The sequence below is a fragment of the Chelonia mydas genome, chromosome 22, assembly GCF_015237465.2.
Source record: "Chelonia mydas isolate rCheMyd1 chromosome 22, rCheMyd1.pri.v2, whole genome shotgun sequence".
NCBI lineage: Eukaryota > Metazoa > Chordata > Testudines > Cheloniidae > Chelonia > Chelonia mydas.
Window position 1 is genome coordinate 18960349 of NC_051262.2, and position 21846 is coordinate 18982194.

Consider the following 21846-nt stretch of genomic DNA (forward strand, 5'->3'; position numbering starts at 1 on the left):
TTGGAGGAGGGGCAGAGATCTGAGATCAGCTCTTCTGCAGCAAGTTCACAGAGTTTAAGGACATAGGGGGTGCAAATTTGCTCTTCCTCCACCTGAAAAATAAAGTTTCTGTACACGAGACACCTCCAAGTCAGGACATAAAGCTGAGGAAAACTGATTATTCTAGGAATTTGTGCTGCTACTGTGCAATGAACTGGCTATTGCTTGGCTCTCTCACACACACAATGTGTGTGTGTTTCACTCACCCTCCCACCTACCCCCTTACACACTGTCTGGCTATAGAGTAGACAACCTATGTCGGCAAAACTTACATCACTCATGGGTGTGAATATTCCACCACCTGAGCGATATAAGTTACACAGACATAAGCACTTCTGTGCACAGCACTGTCAGCGCGAGAGCTTCTCCTGCTGACATAGCTTATACCGCTCGTGGAGGTGGTTTTCTTATGCCAACGGGAGAGCTCTCTCCTGTCAGCATAGAACATCTTCACCAGATGTGCTGCAGTGGTGCACCTCTATTGGTACAGCTGCGCTTCTGCAGAGCTGTTCATATAGGCATGGACTTGCACACACAGGTCCTACCTATGCTGCAACAATAACTCCTGTCAAGGGACCTACTTAAACAGGGCTATCCTCATGTTCCACTGAAAGCAAGGTTTCAATTTCCACTAGAAACAGGACCTTAAGCATTAAGGAGTTAGGACTCAGGCATTCTATTCCCAGATCTGCCGCCAGCCTTGCTCTAAGGCAAGGTCATTAACCTCCACTTTACAAATGGAGAATACCAATGAATTTGACATTATCCAAGTTTTCATTGTGTCCTCAAGTCATGGTAAAGCCCTGGATAATGACAATGATTAGAATCCATCTGCACTGCAAATGTCAGCCATGCCCAGGTACAGACAGGTTTAACCAGGTGCCCGACATAGCTGCAGTTGTGGTGCTGACAGGACCACAGCATCTCTCTGATTTCTTGGTTTCCTCGCTGCCTCATGGTCTCTTTCTTTCTCAGTTTGCCTCTGTTCATCTGAACACGCCCTCTCCCTCTGTTTAATCAGGAAGAGGGAGCCATTTCTGAGTAACCTAACCACCAGGACTGTTCTTAACTGTCACACAGATCAGGGATCCTGCCTTCAGGACAGACACAAATCCTGGGAGCTAGCGCTGCACCTGAGCCACAGCCTCAAACACCTGCTGCAGCACAGCGTGTCTGAGGGAGTGCCAATGAGAGCAGGAGGTAGAGTTGCCAACATTGTATTTCAAAGATAATGGACTGTTTTCTTAGCACCTCCGCCCTGCCCCACCCCTCCTCCCAATATCATCATCATCAATAATAATAATAATAAGCAGTACTCACTTATATTAACCAGGAGTATCTCTTGCTTCTTTTTACAGCACTCAGGAACTCCAGATCTCGTACAGAGATGAAAAAATAAGGGATGTCCCATGTAATAAGGGACTGTTGGCAACCAGGAGATGACCCTGCAACCAGGCCAGTCAGCTGTGGTACAACATGCACAAGAACAATGTGGGCAAGACCACTCCCTTCTTTGCCAAGGAAGTAGACTACTTTTTGGGGGGGCTCTAACACAAGCAATAACCAAAGCAGGCCCAATAGGAATTCACAGGCCCAGGAGCAGCACTGACAGACTCCTTCTCTGCAGACCGCAGTAGTCTTTGAGGCTGACCATGTTACAGTGACAAGAGTCAAGAGAGCCAGTGGTAACCACATCTCAACATGTAATGTAGGCAGGACCTTAACTGGGTCTGTCCAAGACTGCTTACATAACACAGCTAGGCCATCCTGTACAAAACAGAACCAGGTCTGGAGAGGAGCATAACTGAACCAAAACTCAGTTTTAATGCAGCACAGACAGCAGCTCTGCCTCATTTAAACCACAATAAGTCGCAGCCAGGATGAGGCTCTTAGCTTTGTGTGCATAACTGCGGCCCTACTGTTAGTGCCAGCTAAGGAAGATCCTGTTTAGCTTAGGCGGTAGAGGCCTATGTTTTGGGAGTTGGGCTCCAGTCCTGACAGGGTACATGTGTGATTTATTGAGTGGGTCTCCTTCCTGCAGCACACAAATTTGTTAGACCAGCCCTTCCCTCCACAGCATATCAGATCCTCTTTGTTTGAAATTATGGGGCAGCACAATCAGCGTGGAGACTGGAGTCCTGGACACATGGGGGGGTTGGGGAGGAGTGTAAAATGAGGGGCCTCCTGCCCTCCCCCAATGTCTCCAAACATCTGAGCAACTTGGGAGTAAGATGAGCTGCTACTCTTAGGCCCGGTCTACGCTAGAAAATTAGGTCAGTTTAACTATGTTGGTCAGGAGTGTGAAAAATCCACATCCCAGAGCAGCACAGTTAAGCCAACCTAAATCCTTGTGTAGACAGTGCTATGTCAACAGAAGAATTCTTCTGTCGATCTAATTACTGCCTCTCCCATCGGTTTAGGTAGTGTGTACACTGAAGCACTACAGCAGTGCAGCTGTGCTGCGGCAGGATTTTAAGTATAGACAAGCCCTAGCACCTGCTTGACCCCTGTCTCTGCTCACCATACCCCATACTTGCAGAAATCACAGCAAGACAAAAACATACGCAAGGATACCTGGAGAGAGGAGAAAAAGTGACAGACAGGGAATGGAGGGGCTGGTAAGGGGAGAGCTGATCAGGAGCACTGAAGGTGGCAAGCAGAGAAATCGTCCTTTCTGCTGGATTTGTCTAGTAACTCCCCTCACACAGAAGTTGCTGGGCCAGCTCAGCACCAGGCTCCATGTCTCCTCATGGAAGGCAACTGCAAGGCCAAAAAGAGATCTTTGTTCCAAGATGATAGCATGAGGAGAGGCACTGGGCCCATCACCTCCCACTTCTGATCCCCTGACTCCTGTGGCAGTGTGGATGCAAAATTCCAGTCACAGTCATCATGGGAGGCCTGACATTGTGTAATCGGGGAAAAGGGGATTTGACTCCTGTTTCCCACCCACTAGGAGACGCACACCAAAAGAATCACTCACATCCAGGATAAGAGCACATTGCCCTCCTGCCACACACACAAGCAGGAGCTGTGGAAGCAGAGGCAGAGATCAGGGCCACCCCTGAGATGCTGGCCCCTGTTCATTCTGGATAAGTAGAGAGAAGAGTACACATGGGACCACTGCTAGCCAGGGGACCTGTGATGAAGGGAATCTAAAGCTGGCAATGATCTGAAGGGCACCCAGCATCTTGGCTCTGTGAACTAATCAAGCAGACAGCAAAAAAAGAGCCTCCAGTACCACCTTCCAGGATCTTGATCCCACTCAGTGAGCCAATTAATCTCTCACGGGGACCCCATTCACACACATCCTCTATCATCTGACACCACTGATCACTAGATATCACCGTGCTGTCTTTCAGAGGCTGTAGGAAGCATGGAAATGCCCTGAAATGGCTACGCTCCTTCTTCTTAGACTTTGCCCAGATGATCCTCAGGGATATTTCCTCTATCTCCAAGACCTTTACCTACAGAGTCCCACAAGGCTCTGTCCTCTATACTAGGATTTTGGGAAAGCTGGCAAAACACCAAGGGCTGCAGTGCCAGCAGTAGCACTGAACATACACAGCACCATCTTCCAGCTCTCTCAAAACTGGGACAAAATCAGCACCGAGATGAAGCTGGTACTGGTAGGAAGAGGGGTGAACTTCCCTCCCTCCTCTATAACATTGCTTACTGTCAAGGACCGGTACCTTCAAATCACTAGGTCAGTCAGCAGCCCCAGAATCTCTTTTTGGACTCTTTACTGCTATTGGATGCCACCAATAGGCCCCTTACATCTATGATTGACAGAATGGTGCACAATATGTTGGCCAGACACGGACATGCCTGTGCTGATCCATGTGTTCATTATCTCCCGGCTTAGCCGCTGCAACTCATATCTTAAATGGAAGCCACATTCCTTGAAATAGCCCCTACTTGCAAAAGAGGCAGCAGCCCCCCTGCTCAGTGACTCAGACCACTGAAGACATCACCCCAGTCCTCTGCTCTCTTAACTATGCCCATGGAACAGAGTCCAGTTTATTCCAAGCCCTCCAGGGGATTAGTACTGGCTACCTGGAAGACAGCTCTCTCCACAGCCATGACAGCAACATTTCCCCAGAACAATGAAACCAGCAACCATTGAGGGAGGCTCATGGGACAGACCACAGATGGAAGCTGGTCCTGGACTATGGAGCTCACTAGGCCAGAGAGAAGAATGACCATGGATCAAATGCAAATGGACCAGTTTCAAATGCAAATCTTGTTTCTCTTGCTCAGCTTTCCCGGAGTAATTCACACAGTGTGGATATGCTCCTACAGATGTGTGGATACAGAGATGTGCATGGATATGAACACACACACACACACACACACACACACGTAGGAATCACACACTCACAAGCAGTTGATCACACACAAAGTAATGCTTGGAATCTACATACATTTTTGTTGAATTTTTTGCATCCCAGAAGTTTTACTTTGTCTAACGCACCATGAGATAAGAAGAGGGGGGAGGGAGGGGTCACAGAGTCTAAAACGTCCGGAAGGACTTCAAACCTGAGAGAGAAGGACTAGCTGCTGGGCTATGCCCCCTCAAGGGGCACCCACTGCCCAACTGAGATTGTGAGTTTTCTGGGGCAGGGACTGTGTCTGGATCTGTTTGGATAAATTTGGAGTAACAAATGCTATGATTTAACTATATTCTCTGCTGCTGTGTCAAGTCTTCTCCATCTCATAGAACCAGGAGTGGAGGGAGCAGATCAACTAGTTTTCACCTATCCCTCTGGGGCTCTGGGATTGAGGGAAATCATGCCCAGAGGAGTCCTTGGACCAAACTCAGCCCTTGGACCTGCACCCACCTATACTCCAGGGATGGACTTGACCCCTTAGTCTCTATGTCAGATCTCAGAGAGGGGAGGAGAGAGAGAAAATAAGGGGATTAAGTGTTTCCCTTGGTGCTCTAAGATATGAGACAAGTTCCTCTGCACCCTGAATCTTGGTGTTCAACTCTCAGCAGGATTCATCTTACAGTCACAAGTCACCTCCCACATGGAGAAAGCACAGTGCCTCCCTCCCATTCTCTCACTACCAGCTGAACTGCAGTGCAGGCAGAATTCCATCTCATCTCCTCCCCACAACCTGGCAGAATCCAGCATCTGTGACATCTGGGATCAACAATTGCTGCTGCCCATCTCCCTCTTCTCCTCCTGCATGCAAACACTGCCTCTGCTTGCAGGGGCCTGGAAGCCTTTGCAAAGACCTGCAGTTGCACGGAAATTAGAGTTTCACTGTCAAATCTAGGGATCCCTTCCCAACTGTACTGAAAGCCCATATCTCTGCTGCCTGCATGGGGTGAAACAGGGGGAAGTGCACTTGCTGGGGGAGAAGCCCCCATCCCTCTGAGCTGCAGCCTGATAAAGCCTCTCTGGATTCCCAGGGTGTGGATTATATGGGTGACTCAATGTCAGGGGGGGCATGGTGAGGGAAGGGCATCTGGTCAGAGTTTTCAGCAAGGCTGCTCCCCTTGGCGGTCTCCTGAGCAGGTAAAACTCACCTGGCTGTGAAGATTCCAGCCATTCTGATACCAGGCAGCCTCCAGATCATTACCGTCACCTCTGTATGCTCTCGTCTTCACTCACAGTGCAACTTCTGACCTTTCTGACTGTCTGCATGTTCTTCAGGAGGACCAAAGCAGCAGGTTCTCTCTTTCTCCCTCTGTTTTCTCTGAAATGTGATGTCCAAAGCATTTGTTGCTGCTGCTTGGTTCCCTGAGGTTTCTAACACTGGAACTACAGGGTGGCCAGAAGGAAACACATGGCTGCAGGGAGGACGGATAAACTTGTGGTTTACACTGGGAATCAGGACTAACACGGTCACGGACTCAAGTGTGACCTTGACCAAGTCCCAACCCCTCTGGTGCCTCAATGTCCCCATGTGTACATGATAGTTGAGGATCCTGACCTGGCTAGGCAAAACTGTAATGGGCTGAGAGATCATAGAGTAGGGAGATGCTGCTCAGGGTATGGAATGAGTTCTGGAACCAGCTCCTTGTCAATGTGAGTCCGGGTGGATATCCCAAGGGGTTCTCCTTGGCCATAGGGGTAAGGGCACATCAGTGGAGGGCCCCAGAAGGAGTGCAAAAATCACAGACACAATGGACAGAACCTCAGAAATTCTCCAGTGGAACTTGAAACGCATTAACCCCTAAGATCAAGGGGGGAAAATTATTACAACTGTTTCTAACATGTTCATATGTGTTCAGAAGGTAACAAATAAGAAGAGCTATTCCCTGAGACGGCTCTGAAATTTCAGCTCAGTACCATAATGCAAATAGAGCAGGCAACTGAAGCTAGGACTTCTGGGCTCTGTTCCCATTTCTGCTACTGTCTCATTGTGTTGACTCTACACAGGTCAGGTACTCCTCACAGTGCCTTGCTTTTCCCATTTATACAATGGAGATCCTGCCAACACCCAGCAGTGCTGGAAGGGGGCACTCTCACTTAGCATCTTTAAAGTGCCTGAAGCACCTCAGAGGAGAGGCCTCCTCCTACAGGGACAAAGTACTCTCATTCTTACCACACAGAGAAGGTAAGTTTACCTACTCTTGCAGTTTCAGCCCTAAAGCTTCCCCTGCCTCCTCCTTCCTATTTATGGCCACCTGATACTCAGCACCCACTGATCTACACACCTGCAGATGGTTGGCCTCACATCAGTACTGCAGCTATTAACCCTTTATATTCCAGTCCCAATCAATGCAACTGCTGGAGGTCCTTTGTGTGTCTTGAAGATTTGGAGCTACTCTATGCTGATGAGAGAGAGCTCTCCTGTCGATATAATCAAACCTTCTCCACAGGCAGCAGTAGCTATGCCAACAGGAGAAGCTCTCCCACCTGGAAGAGCCCAAGCTCCAGCTTGCATGGCCTGGTAGCCAGGCCAAGCACCCTTGGTTACCCTCTCCCTGTAGCTCTGGTTGCCACTCCCTCACCAGGGACAACACCGGCAAAGCATTTGAGGGAACTTATGAGAAAACACACCTCAGAGATGGGCTGGATCCAAACCTCAAGCTGTAGAGAAAATGCTGGGGATCCAAAATCCAAGCTGAGCTTCACAGCTCTCACATCTGGATGTTCTATGAACATGGCCTGGGGCGTGGCACTTTGGAAGAGGCCCCAGACTACAAGGAGAGGAGACATCTGGTTTGTCTTGGGTGGGCATGAAGAACTGATTGAGGCCAGACACGGGAGCCTGGCTGGGGGTGAGGAGGAAGTAGGGGGCCAACAGGCAGGTCTACTGTGGGGAGCTGAAGGTTCTTATCCATCCAGAGTTTCATCTGTAGTGCTTTCAGATTTCAACATCTCCAGCTTTTCCAGTGTGCTCTTTCTAGCATTTGCTGAGAGCTTCTTGATGGCAGTGCCCCTGTGCCAGTTCACTGGGGCACACGCCAGCATCCATATCACACATCTCGACGGAACCACAGGTCAGTGAGATGCCTTCTCCCCATCAATTGTCCCAAGCTCCCCAGCACAGGCAGCCATAAGTTTACACACAGCAACTGGAGTTTTTGTTGCAGTTTTAGCAGCCAGGATTAGTGGTTAAAGTAAGGAGTCAGGATTTCTGGGTTCTTGCCCAGCATTGGCAGGGGAATTAGTCTAGCAGTGAAAGCAGTGTGGGCTGGGAATCAGAGCTCCTTTGTTCTGTTCCCACCCCTACCACTGAGTCACTGCATAACCTTAGTAATTTTAATTAGAGGGGGCAAAATCTTGAGTTCAAACCCCTTCAGATTTCATAGAGCCAGATTCAGATTCCCAGGTTGGAGCCTACCCCCGTGGTTCTGTTTGGGGTTAAATCCAAACTGGGTGGTGCCTATTTTCTGGTTTTGATGGGGATGAACTCATGAGACTTCTGCCCAAGGTGGTGAAAATTTCATAAGAACTGCTGATTCTGCCTACTGAATTTTTAGATGAACTTTCAGTGGAGCCATGGGGGTTTTCAATGGTGGTCTCCCAGCCAAGTACTGCTCAACTGCATCCCTGCTTAGCATATGAGATCTCACAGCCCAAGCAGGCCTGACTGCAGGATACCCCAAAGCAAAGTGAGAGAATGAAGGGTAACCAAAGGTGACTCTGTGATGGGAGTGTCATTGCTCTGAGCCCAGAGGCTGCATATTTGAATCCCACAACGTTTGCAGCAGGCCTGGCTCCAGTGTGATCTTGTGGCTTTTTTGCTGTCTGTCATAGGATTTCCATTTATGGGGAACCCCTGGATCCTTCTCCCTGTGAGGGGAAAGACCTTCTGAAAGGGCTGCTGAGGAGCTTTGACAGGGGTGGGGAACCAGGCCCTACACAGATACACACTAAGCAGCTTTGGTGAGCTCCGGAGGACCAGGAAGCCAGGCCATTCTGAATCTGTGCCAAAAATCTGCACACCAGCTCTACAGGGGTTTGGCCTCCTCCCAGGCCCACAAGGAAATCCCTGGGTTCTAAACGCTCCTTCCCTCCCCTCACCAGATATCAGGCACTTCACTGTGCCCCCATGCTGCGGCAGGCATGACCTGGTCAACCTAATGGACAGCAATGGTGGGTTCACATTGACAAGACTGGATGCTTATCAGGTCACAAACCTAGTCCTCACCGGCTCTTTGGCTCTTAGGTAAAAATCCAGGAGGCCAACTGGAGAGGTGTTTGCAGGTGTGGAGTGATCCTGGGTCTCTCACCTGCATTTTCTTCTTCTGCAGCATTTCTTACTCCATCCCCAAAAAGGACCCTTCTAGATCCACAAGCAACACTGTCACCACGGTCACTCTGGAGCGTAAGTGATGACACTTTGTCTAGCACACTAAAGACTCCTGCCTTTATCTGGCTGAGTTACTAAGAAAGGGATGGACAGGCAGCTGCCTTGCATCAAAGGGAAGAATGTGGTAATGGATTCCAGCACATCCAGAGCAGAGCCATAGGCCTTCTCCTACTCAGACACAAGGTTCTTCATTTGTACATGTATATACATGAGCCATGGCACAGCCTCAGACTACATCGCTCCATTGTCTATTCCACAGTTTCACATTCTCCAGAGCTGGAGCTTCAGTAGAAGAGGCGGACCGGTGTTCTGGGTCCATACTGAATAAGGGGGATGGTGGTGGGGAAAGGTCTGCTCTATTTCCCTTGGACTCATGGGTGTCTGATGTATTCTCCTCCTCAGGAGTGGATTACAGGAACACAGCTGTGGACATCTCATGCAGTGGGGTCATGGTGGTGATCACGGTTCTGCTCTCCGCAGGCCTCATTGCTGTGCTGGCAATCACAGGGCGCAATTGAAGCCGGATGGTGCCCAGAAACCCACAGACAGTCGCTTCCCCTGTGGAGACAGTACCACACTGTCAGTGACATGCAAATTAACACAAAAGGCTGGGCCCTTTTTTATTTTTTGGGTTCTTTCTGATGGAAAGAAAAGGCCTGGACAGTTCCCCCCACATAGTTTTTCCTTCTTCCTTTTACATTAGAAGCTCAGGTCTTGGCTGCCCTGTTTGTCCTGGAGGACTCTGCGAATGACTGCAGATCAAGAAGGATTGTGATACCTCGTCTACACCTTATAATGGTATAACTATTCAGTTAGGGTTTTTAACTAAAATAGTTATACTGGTACAAGCCCCCAGATGGATGAAGTTTTACCAGTATAAAGGTGCCTTCCCCCTCCCGTATAAGAGTAAGCTGTAATGGTATAAGCGCATCCCAGCTGGACCCCAGCTGGTGAAACTTGGAAGAAGCCTTCTACAACTTTATCTACACTGATATATTTAAAGCAACACAACTTGTGTGTGTAGACAAGGCCTTAACCAGTCACATGTCAAGGGATTTCAATTTGGGGGGAAGGGATTTGATTCAGACTCATTCAAACTCCAGTTTTTGTTTTTCTTAACACCTGTTTAGACTCAGACACCTGGGAGAAAAAGTGCCTTTGTTAAAGTTTCAGCCCTAAACCCCTTCAGTGAAAGGCTGAGATAGCTGTCAGGCCACATCTCTGACTCTTCCAAAGAGATCTCCAGCAAAAACAGGGACTAACTGGCTTGACATTCCTGAGATTCCTAACAATGAAACCAAGCAGAATTAAAAATCAAAACCCTACAAATTTTCAAGCCTACTTTATCAATCTTAAAGAATCAAAACCAAGGGCACAAATCCACTTTTCTTCCCCCTCCCTCCTTGCAGGTCACTTTAATATGGTAACCTCAGTTTAATTCATGGCTTTGTTCCTCCTGAACTTTTCCCAGGCCCTGTCCAAGACGCCAGTTTAATTTGCTTCATGTTATATTTGCTACCAAAGCTACAAGAGTGATCAGTCCATGCACTTCCAGGCATGACATTCTAACCAGCTAGGATGAAAAAAAAATTCCCTCTTCCCGGACATCATTGGATAGCACTGCATGATATCTAGCTTCTCCGTTGTCAGACACATTAAGGGGAATTCTTTCCTCTGAAGCTATTGTCACTGGCCAGGACTCCAGGCCAGATAGGTTTGATCTAGTGTGCCGGCTATAGGCAGTTTAATTCCTAGTTCTAAATGTTACTCATCCTCTGCAACTCCCAAAGTTAACCCTTGTGGTGCCTGAAGCCACAGGATGTATGGGATTTCCCTTGTATCATTCACTTCCTGAAGAACATGTGTTCTGTCCTCATCTTATTGAGCATAACAATGAAATGTAGATGCCATGGGCTGTATCTACTTTCTCCTCACCTTCCCCACATGTTCAAGATCTCCTCTACTTTATTCCTAGCAGATTAAGGGAATCCTCTCACTGCCAGATGCCAGTGTAGCTGCAGTGAACTGGCTTGGATTCTGGTGTGCACTTGGTCTCAGAACTCAGAATCCATTTAGTTTCCAAGAACATAGACCTATCATGTGCAGTCAGGGGGGGAAAACACTCACAAGGAGATTGGTGATGATGGATGCCCCACCCACTTCTTTCATTTCCCATTCTACAAGGATTGTTGCCACAGTCTCACACTGAGCGTGATAAGTGGGGGAGGTGGTTGTGCTAGAAGCTAAAGTTCTGTTGGTTCAGGATCCAGGATGGAGTGGATCTTCTGAGTTTACTTCTGGGGGATTTGGAGCTGCCTGTTCCCTCCAGTGCCTTCAAGGCTTGTTATTAATTTACATGCCCTAGTTTATGTTGGTGCCTTTTGTCTTTATGATGCTCAGATCCTAGTGATGGGCTCCCATATAGGAAGCTAAATTGTAATGTTACATCTTCTGCTCTTATAATGGGGTCCTGGAGGAGCCAGGAGGCCTTTCACTGCTCCTTTTTGGGTGTGCATGTGAGTGGACTCTGTTTGTAGATTGGGTTTTCTTGGGGCTTTTCCTCTTCTCCATCTTTTTCTCTGTTTAAATGCTCTCCCCTGGTCATCAATAGATCATTTTTGTATAACCCAAAGACTTCATCCTCTGCAATGGGCTTCTCTTTCCTTTATCCTGCAAGGTTGACAATATAATGTCAATAAAATATGAAATTTCTCCTTAAAAGAACTCCTCAGTTGGTCTGCTTTGGTTTCTGCCTCATGCTGCAGCATTTTGTTTCAAAGGGTTCCAATGCTCTCTGGTGGAGAACGTGTTGCCTTGACAGACATTACAGGGATGTTTGACCTATGGACCTTGCTTTAAATGGTATATACCTGTAAAACACATCCCAAACCTACACCACAAAGGAAAGCCTGAACATGAGCTGAGTATCTGTTGTGCTTCACAAAAGTTTAGTTGGAGACTTGCTTTCAATCTGAGACTGTCCCAATATCAGGGCACATTTTTTTTTTAAATTGCCCAAAATAATATATTTAGTCCCATCACTTAGCTGTGGGCTGGCTGTGAACCTCCCGCCAAACTGCAGCTGTAACTAAGGGAACGTCTTCACTTGCAACGTTAAAGTACTGCCACGGCAGCGCTTTAATGTGGCTTGTGTAGTCGTGGCATAGCGCTGGGAGAGAGCTCTCCCAGCACTATAAAAATCAATCAATCACCTCCATAAGAGGAATAGCTCCCAGCACTGCTGTCTACACTGGCACTTTACAGCACTGAAACTTGCAGCACTCTGGTGGCTGTTTTTTCACACCCCTGAGCGAGAAAGTTACAGCACTGTAAAGTGCCAGTGTAGACAAGCCCTGAGTCAGGGAAATTGCTTACACCACCATCAACATGTGTAGCGTGCCTGGAAACTAACTGCATGCTGGACTTTCCCCTGTTGGGTCTTCACCTGTGAGATAAATCTCTCCCTTCCTGATCATCAAGGCCACTGTGGGTGGGGGCAGGATTAAATTAAACCAAGTTGAACATCTGAATTGCATAGTTTACACCACAGATTGGGTGAGGAGCCAGGTATATGTGATACAATTACAAGGAACAAAAGGAGTGAATGAAGCTTCAAGTGTATCCTTCACTTTTTGGTGGCAGTTTGGAAAAGATACACAATAAGCACATCCGGGTCTTCTTTAGCAGGACCTTTTGTGCCGATGTTGTTACTTTCTGGGACTCCCTTGATAACTTGGTTATGCTGATCCCTTCTAACAAATAACATTTCAACATTTCCAATGTAACCAATAAAACCAGTTCCCACCTCTGTCCATTGACCTCTGCTGGCACACAGAACCATCACATCACATGAACAGTTAGGGAGATTTTAAAAAAATATTATCCAAACTCCATGTCAAAGAGGCACTAGAAAGGGTCCCCATGTGCCCAATGAGAGTCTGTGCAATTCTTCACTAATGAAGCTAGACTGTAATTTTACATCTCCTGCTCTTGTAGTGCTGCCCTGGAGGACCAAGAGCAACCCTACAACAGCAAACAGGGTGCAGATGCCAAGAGCAACCTTACAATAAACAGGGTACAAAGACTCCCCTCACTCTGTAGTGACCCCACTCGGTGATGATAGGATCTGAAGGAAATTAGTGTATTAGGCACAGATTCTCAAAAGTTCCAAAATTTCAATTAGAGTTAGGTACCTAAATACTTTTGAGAATCTGAACTTTAATTCTTGGGCAGAGCTTTGAAGATGTAGAGGTATGTATAAATATGAAGCATTATTATTCCTCTCTCACCCTCCTCAATTCAGTGCTGGTGCTAGCTCACTAGGGGCCCCTAAGCAGGAATATTTTTGCCCCTGCCCACACAACACATACTCATAATTAACAGGGGACCCCTTTGAGCTGCTTGGGGCCCTAAGTAATTGCTTAGTCTGCTTATGTCTTGCTCTGCTCATCTAGAAAGACATTTGTAGCAAAATGAGGCCAATAGGAGAATCTTCCACACATTGACATGTACCACAGCTCTTGCCTAGCTCAGGCATGGAGCAGAGCAGCAAAGTGAACAGGACAAGAGCCTGCTCAGTTTCATTCCCTAGCTGTGCTCCATCTGCTGGTGGGCTGGCAGCAAAATGAGGTTACAAGTAAGTCTGTTGAGTTTATCTTGGGGCTGTGGAGAGAAGCAGAGGGGGAGCGGAGTAGCAAGTTGTTGGAAGGGAAGGAGCTGGGTTAAGAATAAGAGACTGGGAGGGAAATGGAAAAGAGAAGAAATTGGGACTGAAGAGGAGAAAAAGAGAATAAAAAAGAACAAGAGGTGGGGGAAAGGAGAGAAGAAATTAAACTGTCCAAAAAGGAGGAGAGGCAGAGCTTCTCTGTGTCTGCTGAGCTGACTCACCTCAAAGTCCCTATATGTCCTACAAAAAGTATTTGAGTTTCTCAGACCATAAAGGCTACAAACCCATGGATGATTCTGTATTACAGAACAGTTGCAAATCTAGTCCTTTACACTTATTCTTCCAGAAATGTTAGGATAAAGCTCTGCTAACCTAACTAAGGAGCTGAACACTTATCAAGAATTTAGATTAAACAGACAGACAAAAAAGCCCACCAGGTGGTACCTCTTTTATTCTCAAATAGATTGCTTGTTTCATTAATACTAATCATCCAGTCCCTAGAAAGGTCTTTAATGGGTATTTAAAAGTGAATCAAAGGCCACCTTTTAATTCACCTGGTCAAATCTCTCTTATGCTCTTGCTCTCTCTTTTTTTTTTTAAAATGTGAGATCAAATCTTATAGAGCAGAATTAGAGAGTTAAAAGTTAGCAGTGGTTAACTCTCTGTGGCTTGCTCTGTGTTCTCCCTCCAACATTCAGGGTATGCAGCAGGTGTGGGTTATTTTGCAGATTATAAGAAAATGTATTTGAATTTTCAAAACAAAACATTTTGGGAAAGCCTGCATCTAAAAAGTGGCCTTGAGGACTGGGATATGGAGGAGGAGCTCAAGCTAACCACCACCACCGATCAGTTTCCTCAAGGTAAGGAGTTCTGAGAGTCTTGGGTTCTGGATGGTTTGGTTATGTGTATGTTCTTGGCTGTGAAACTTCCAGGTGAAAAGAAGATACTCTGATGGCTGGAGATAAAAATCTGATCTAGCCTGGAAATTCATTAAAAATCATATCTTGTCTTGCTATCAAAGAATTTCAATGCTGTTAAATTAGAATTTTCTCTTTTATGAACTTCAAAATTATGCAAATTTAGGAGAACCTGGAGATTAAACTGTAAATAACTGACAAGTACTCTGACATCGGGGAGGATCCTAAAGAGAGCTGACAAGACTGGCTCAATGAAATAAAAATCTCCAGAGAGCACTCCAGAAAACGGCATATGATAGAAGTAGCAGCACTGACTGGGCTAGAGCAGATGCCAATGCTGGATACATGTGATTGTTCATGATTCTAGTTCAACATTGTGAAACTATCACAGAAAATGTTTTGCTAAAAGATATAATCTAGTTTAAACAGGAATAATTTGGGGGAAGTTCAATGGCCTGAGTTATGCAGGTGAGATTAAATGATTACAGTGCCCCCTCTGGCCTTTGACTCTATGAATAGAAAAAGCAGAAACTGAACATCTCTAGTATGTCATGTCTAGTTCATGTCCAGCTCCACCACTGTTGCTATGATTTGCTGCTCTGGCCAGTCTAATTCTAAATCTCTCCACTGATGTGCCAGTCTCAAAGAATTCTTATGATACTTTAGTACATGGATTGTAGGGCTCTGGACCATGCTAGGGAAATGCTGGGACTGGCATCTCCCTAAAAACCTTATAGTCACAATCTTAGGCTCTAGGCCTGGAATCTGACCCTTAGGCCCACATGGGTCCCCATTCTGCAGGAGTCCAACTGCAGGATGAGGGTTTTGATGGGTGTAGCCAAGTGGGTCTCAAGCAGGGGTACCTCTGGGAATATGCAGAGGTCTTCCAGGGGGTACATCAACTCATTTAGCTATTTCCCTAGTTTTACAACAGGCTATAGGGTTGCCAACTTTCTAATTGCACAAAACCGAACACCCTTGCCCCAACCCTTCTCCAAGACCCCACCCCGCTCACTCCATTCCCCCTCTGCTCTGTCACTCGCTCACTCTCCCCCACCCTCACTTACTCATTTTCACTGGGCTGGGGAGGGTCCCTTTTTGATCAGGTGTTTTGGTTTAAGCACTAGTGAAGACAGTACAAACTAAAATTTCATATGGACAATAACTTGTTGATACTGCTCTATATACTATACACTGAAATTAAGTACAATGTTTATATTCCAATTGATTTACAATTATGTGGTAAAAATGAGAAAGTAAGCAATTGTTCAGTAACAGTGTATTGTGACGCTTTTGTATTCTTGTGTCTGATTTTGTAAGCAAGTCATTTTTAAGTAAGGTGAAACCTGGGGGGTACGCAAGGCAAATCAAACTTCTGAAAGAGGTACAGTAGTCTGGAAAGGTTGAGAGCAACTGGTGTAGCCCAAACTAGGTGACCCATCATGCTGCAGAAAAGGGCCTTTTTTCCCCAACCCAAATTAGACTAAGGATGCGTCTCAACGCCTTGATGCTCAGAAGAGAAAGGGGGTGGAGAAGAGGAGGGAGATGGGTGTCAGTGCTGTCAATTCACCACATTGTCTCTTGATCTTCCATTTCCCACCAGCTGCAGATGAAAAACAGAACCATCACATGCTGAAGTGGCAGTCTGAGCAACAGGTGCGCAGGAACTCACTCCCCAGGGAACCGTCCGAGACCCTCCCATCCATACGGCCTGGTGAGCCATGAGCAGGGTATTGTCCTGGGGCAAAGGGATGGTGCCATTAGCAGATGCGTATGTAAAGGGGCATTCATTTGTCCTGTTACAGAGGGATGGACAGCGACAGAGTGCACATCTGGGTCTGATCTTCTCCAAGGGTCAGAGGTGTTTAGGTCAGCACTAAGGGGAGTATTATGTACTCCTTCCTCCATTGGATGCTGCCAGACCAGTAGCTCAGGGTGATTCCTGGGTAGTGAGAGTGCAGGCAACTCTGGTGCTGCTCGCAGGGGAAGGGAAGTTAAAACTCCCAGGGTGAGCAAGGGACACGGCCTGGTGGTGTGAGGGGCCACAGAACAGGAGGGAAAAAACAATCCATTTTTTGTGAGATCTGGAGACAAATGCTATGCAGGGGTGGTGGGTGGTAAAACAGTATGGAGTCTTAGGGTTATGAGAGCCCTGAGATTTTGGATCTACATCCTATTTAGCCTTAGCACAGCCCTGTTCCCAGGAGGCAGGAGTCCTGTCTGTTGCAGAGGCCCTCAGATGGCGTCACTAGAGTGATTTGGCTTCCTCTCTCTCAGCAGAATCTTATATGCAGCCCCATTTGTGGATGTGGATGAACACCAGTCTGGTTTGCCCCATTGCCAGCTGTCCCAGTGTGGACATGCCAGGACCCAGTAGCCCAGCATTCTCAGTAGCTGCTGCTCCAGGGTTTTCTCCTCCAAACCCTTCCTTGAATTGCTCCAACCTTGACTGTTCCGAGGAGGATCTGCTGTCGTCATCCAGTGAGGCAGACAAGGTATGTGACAGAGGGGAAGCTGTGTGGACAGTGCTAGGCATTACATGCTTTGAGTTGCTTGGTCTCTGTGACTGATGCATCCCAAGATAGGACTAAGCTTGCTCATGCCCTGTTTTATGAGCAGCAGAAGTGAATGCATAGATTCAGCCCAAATTGTGGCTGGCAGAAGGTACAAGATGCTGGATTGGAAACTGGAATCCTTCCTATCCCCAGAACAGGAATAGCCCAGGTAGCAGCATATACCTCAGGCCTGTCATGTGGGGAGGAGCTCATTTACCATTACCCACTCAGTACGTGACCCTTCTGCTGAAACAGATAGAAATGTGTCAGTTAGTACCCATTTGTGATGGGTACACATCACCACTGGGAACTGGACTAAGGCCCAAACTCATTACATGCAGGCCACTGATGTGCAACTTCCCACACATCATGTCTACTCACTGACTCCATGCAGGCCTAACCCATCTCTTCCACCCCTCTTTTTCTCCCTAGTTCACTGAGGATGAAGATGTCTCATCGGTGGACATCTCACTCTCTCAGAACATGGAGACTCCCAAATCTAAGGCTGCTCTGGCACCCCGGAAACCAAAGGTCCCCAGATCTCAGAGCAAGAAGCTCAAGTACATCCTGCAGGCGAGCACCAAACTCAAAGGGGGCTGGCCCCGGCCCCCCCTTAATTACTGCATCCTCATCACCCTGGCCCTGCGTAACAGTGCAGAAGGCAGCCTGACTGTGCAGCAAATCTACCAATTCACACGGTACCCACAGCCCTCCTAACTCCCCCCATGCTGGGATAGGGGGAGTTTAAAGGTGCATGGGTACAAAACTGCCCTAGCTTTTGCTAGGGAGGAAGTATGGCTAGGGCAGGTGGCTGGAAGTCAGGACTCCTGGGTTCTATGGTTCTATTCTCAGCTCTACTACTGACTCACCATGAGACATTAGGCAAGTCACTTCCTTTCTGTTCCCATTAGAGGCTACATGGATTTTTATTTAAATGCCCAAGTTCAGGAGTATTCAGACTTAGAGTTTTAGTTCTGGCCTGTTGCCATTTAACAGTACTCTGTTCAACTGGTCCAGCCAAACCTAATGTGTAAGGGTGTAACCTAATGGTACAGGGGCTTGGGAGGAATCTCTCATCCTCTTATATCCACGTATGTTCCACAAACGATCAGGTGCACTCTGGTTGTGGCAAGAAACATTGACCTCATGACTAGCGTAGCCAATGCTGTGCTCTGGGCTTGCCCGGCTTGTGAACCCAGCTCTGTGCCCTTCTTCTCTCTCTCTGCAGGCAGCACTTTCCCTTTTTCCAGACAGCCCCAGATGGCTGGAAAAACACCATTCGTCACAATCTGTGCTTCAGTAGCAGCTTTGAAAAAACCACCCACTTTGTGTGCAACGAGGGCAACCGCAAGTCCCGCCTGTGGAAGCTGACACTAGAAGGCTGCAGAAAGTTCCAGGAAGAGGTATGGGCTCTATCTGAGGAGGCCCTCGACTTAGTGAGCCAGAGCTTGAGCAAACCAGGTACATACCAAGAGGCAGTAGCCCCCACTGAGGCTTTGGAGTCCAGGACGAGTGGTGCTGGAAAGCAAGGTCTCCCAAGACTTTATTGTGAGGTTACACTAGAAGGGAGCTGTAGAGGGAGTATACGCAGTGATGAGCTGCCAAAATCTTAACGGGTTCCCATCTCACCCCACGAGGGGGTCGTTGCCCACCCCCCCAGGACTCCTGCCCCATCCAACCCCCCCGCGTTCCTTGACTCCCCCCATCCCCCCCAGGAACCCTGCCCCATCCACCCCCCTCCCCTGTCCCCTGACTGCCCCAGAACCGGGCAGGAGGGTCTCGTGGGCCACCGTAGTGGGTGCCCACCGTGCCCTGCCCCTAAGAGCCAGAGGCACCTGCCAGGGGGCGAGGTGGGGAGTCCCGATGGTGCTTACCTGGGGCAGCTCCCAGGAAGCATCCAGCAGGTCCCTCAGGCTCCTAGGGGTAGGGGAGCGTAGCTGGGGGGGAGCAGAGGGAGCAGCTGCTCCCCCACTGATCACATCAAAAGTGGCGCCTCAGGCGCCGACTCCCTGGGTGCTCTGGGGCTGGAGCACGCACGGGGAAAATTGGTGGGTGCAGAGCACCCACCGGCAGCTCCCCGCCCGGCCCCAGATCACCTCCGCTCCGCCTCCTCCCCTGAATGCACAGCCCCGCTCTGCTTCTCTGCGCCCCCCTTCCCGCAAATCAGCTGTTTGGCGGGAAGCCGGGGAGGGCCGAGGGTGGCGGAGGTGAGCTGGGGGCAGGGAGCAGTTCCCCTGAGCAACCCCCCCCCCCCCCCCGGCTTACCTGCTGCGGCACGGGCGGCCCTCCTTGCGCCGCCCCCCCCGCCCAAGCTCACCTCAGCCTCCCTGGGCCTGAGCAGGAAGCTGCCGCTTGCTTCTCAGCCTGCCCCGGCTTCCCGTGCAAACAGCTGATTCACGGGAAGCCAGGGTGGGGGGGCGGAGAAGCAGAGTGGGGTGGCACGTTCAGGGGAGGAGGCGGAGCAGAGGTGAGCTGGGGCCGGTGAGTGGGGCGGGGAGCTGCCGGTGGGTGCTCTGTACCCACCAAATTTTCCCCTTGGGTGCTCCAGGGCTGGAGCACCCGTGGAGTCGGGGCCTAAGGTGCCACTTTGGGCCGGTTAAATTTAGAAGCCCTTTTAGAACCGGTTGTCCCTCATGGAACAACCGGTTCTAAAAGGACTTCTAAATTTAACAACTGGTTCTAGCGAACCGTTGTGAACCGGCTCCAGCTCACCCCTGAGTATCTGTGTGGACAGACCAGGGGAAGGAGTAAATACAGAGGGCTAGACTGGATGACTGAAGATGATGGATCTTCTAGGGAGGAGCCCTTACAAGTATGGGTGGCTCTGTGCCTCATTTAGCTGTAACCTAGGCCAGAGGAGAAGAGGGGGAAGATTTTTCCCTTTTGAATTATAGAAATGCTCCTGGTCGCTCCTCTCTGAAAATTATTCCTCTCTCTCCCCCCGCCATTGAAACTTCGTGCATGGAAAGATTAGTAAGCTCATAGCTGAGTTATTTCCAGCACTGAATGAGGTACTTCACAAGCTGCTGAGGGTGTTACTGGTTGCTGAGGATGATGGAGTGGGGTTGCGCTTTGGAGACCAGGACTGCAGGTGCCTAGGCCAGTGAAAGGAATCGCTGCAGAACAGTGCCAGGGACCATTCCCATGCCTTAGACTAAGACCCAGATGGTATTAAGTGGTGCTATCTTTATAGCTCTGGCCAGCCAATTTTAATGTGGATGCCTAAGATCTACACATGGCTGTGGGGGGACAAGCTTAGGAGCCTAGAGGCACATTTGAAAAAAAAAGATAAGTACTTGAGAGAAATTCAACTATGAGCAGGGTTATTCTCCTGGCTGCTTAAGAAATCTATCCTCTACCTGATACTAAATAACACACTTGGCCAATGAAAATCAGAATGGAAGTATTAAATTGTTGGGACAAGCTCTCATTGGTGGCTGAGTGATCCTGAGATCAGGACACAGATAGCAGTGGTGGTGGAATGCTGCTTAACCCTCTTATGCTGCAGAGCCAGAACCTGGTTCATGGCCCAGGCTCAGCCATCAAACCACCTTCTTTCTCTCTCCTTGCAGAACAGATGCAATCTTTGTTCAGTCTCTGATCCCTGCTACCCCCGAGATAAGGACCATGTGGTTCCCAAGCAGCTTATTTCCTCCTGAGCTACTACAGTCAGCTTCCAAGCAATTGCAGAAGGGAGCCCTAGATGTGAATGGAAACTCTAGGAACTCAGACCTCTAATCAGAGAGAGCTGGGTCAGACCTGCTGCCTCCTCTCCCCCACAACGGCTTGCTCTGGGCAGGCTGTGTCTCTCAAATACTTTAAGAGGGAGCCTCAGCTAAAGGATTTTCACTAGAGAGTATGGGGTAGTAGGAAAATCTGGTCCTCTTGACTTCTATGTTTTCGCCCTTTCAGCAGTTTGAGTGGCTATCCTTTCCATGATCCACTCGCTGCCGATGGTCAGAGTTGGTTATGTTTGAGGGAAGATTACAGGAAGCTTTGGCATAATCTTGGGAATCTCAAGGCCTTTACTCTAACAGCAAGTTCTCAGCTGCTTCTGTGCAAAATGTTCTTTCCCCTGTACAAGAAGACTGGGGTAAAGTCTATCTTTTAAATTCCTTATTCTCATTCTGCACTTAATGTTCTGTAAAGTATGCTAAAGGTAAAAAGCACTAAGGGCAGCTGAACTATTAAAAAAATCCTAAACACCATGAAACACGAAGCAAACAGTAAGAGCTAGAGCAGAGTTCAGACATTCCACTGCAGCCACTTAAAGATCCTAAAGACATTGTCATTTTATTTTGCTGAAGTTCCAGCTGACTAGCCCCAGAGTGGTTTTTTTTTTTTTTTTTTTTTTAAATATGCATACAAAACAAGACCACACCAAAACTTCTCTTCAATCCTAGTGCTAGGAGACACAAAAATGACCCTAAATGGGGTGGGAGGGGATAAGGTGAAAACTTGTGTTGCTGTTCTCCTGCCTCTTGACAATAGAGGCTGAATTCTGTTATTTAAACATAGATCGTGTCTCAGATAGGGAACCAATGATGTGACATGAGCAAAAAAGCTGTAGCAATTGAGGGGAAAGGGAGTTTGGTACTTGTTTAGCTATTTAATGCTAAAGCCTACTGAATGCTGGGGAGAAATGAGGTCTTTGTTAAAGTCTCTCCCCCAAACCACAAGATGATTGCTCTAACACAGATTGCCTGCCACACACCTTTACTTTAATCAGGGAGCCAGAATGGAACAAGACATTCTATTCCTGGTATTTCTAAAGCTAAAAAAAACAAAAAAACCCACAAAACTCAGGCCTTCATTATAAAGCAGTAAAAACATTTTTGTTTTTTTAAACTAAACCCCTCTGGCAGCTCTGATTCTTTACATTGTCAATACAGCAGCT

At 48.0% G+C, this 21846-nt stretch overlaps 2 protein-coding genes across 8 annotated transcripts in view; one reads left to right on the top strand and one right to left on the bottom strand.

Annotated features, from left to right (window-relative positions):
- BCL9L (BCL9 like) overlaps positions 1 to 21846 on the bottom strand; it is a 166368-nt gene that overhangs the window by 132205 nt on the left and 12317 nt on the right. Inside the window, exons 2-3 of one of the 3 annotated variants that reach the window (XM_043533967.1) lie at positions 8650 to 9369; positions 5573 to 5742 (exon numbers count right to left, since the gene is read on the bottom strand). The gene's annotated coding sequence lies outside the window, so the exon portion shown is untranslated. Of the gene's footprint in view, positions 1 to 5572; positions 7364 to 8638; positions 9370 to 21846 lie in introns of those variants that run through there. The other 2 variants (XM_043533968.1, XM_043533970.1) reach the window with 2 other exon arrangements.
- On the top strand, positions 13986 to 21297 carry FOXR1 (forkhead box R1). Of its 5 annotated transcripts, none has more exons than XM_037882078.2 (6): positions 13986 to 14337; positions 15998 to 16108; positions 16675 to 16889; positions 17382 to 17647; positions 18178 to 18352; positions 20522 to 21297. In XM_037882078.2, the coding sequence occupies exons 1-6, from the start codon at positions 14217 to 14219 to the stop codon at positions 20606 to 20608; spliced, it is 975 nt and encodes a 324-aa protein (XP_037738006.2). In that variant the 5' UTR covers positions 13986 to 14216; the 3' UTR covers positions 20609 to 21297. The 5 variants fall into 5 exon arrangements, with proteins under 5 accessions (XP_037738006.2, XP_043389922.1, XP_043389921.1 ...); XM_043533987.1 differs by having other exon boundaries at positions 14013 to 14337; positions 16672 to 16889; positions 20527 to 21297; XM_043533986.1 differs by having other exon boundaries at positions 14015 to 14337; positions 18178 to 18410.

Excerpts from the sequence above, each read along its gene's own strand:
- FOXR1 (XM_043533984.1), top strand. The coding sequence starts at position 14,217 with ATGTATTTGAATTTTCAAAACAAAACATTTTGGGAAAGCCTGCATCTA. Across the intron at positions 16,109-16,671 it reads CCTCCCATCCATACGGCCTG|CAGAATCTTATATGCAGCCC; the intron begins GTGAGCCATGAG and ends CCTCTCTCTCAG. Across the intron at positions 18,353-20,521 it reads GCAGAAAGTTCCAGGAAGAG|AACAGATGCAATCTTTGTTC; the intron begins GTATGGGCTCTA and ends CTCTCCTTGCAG.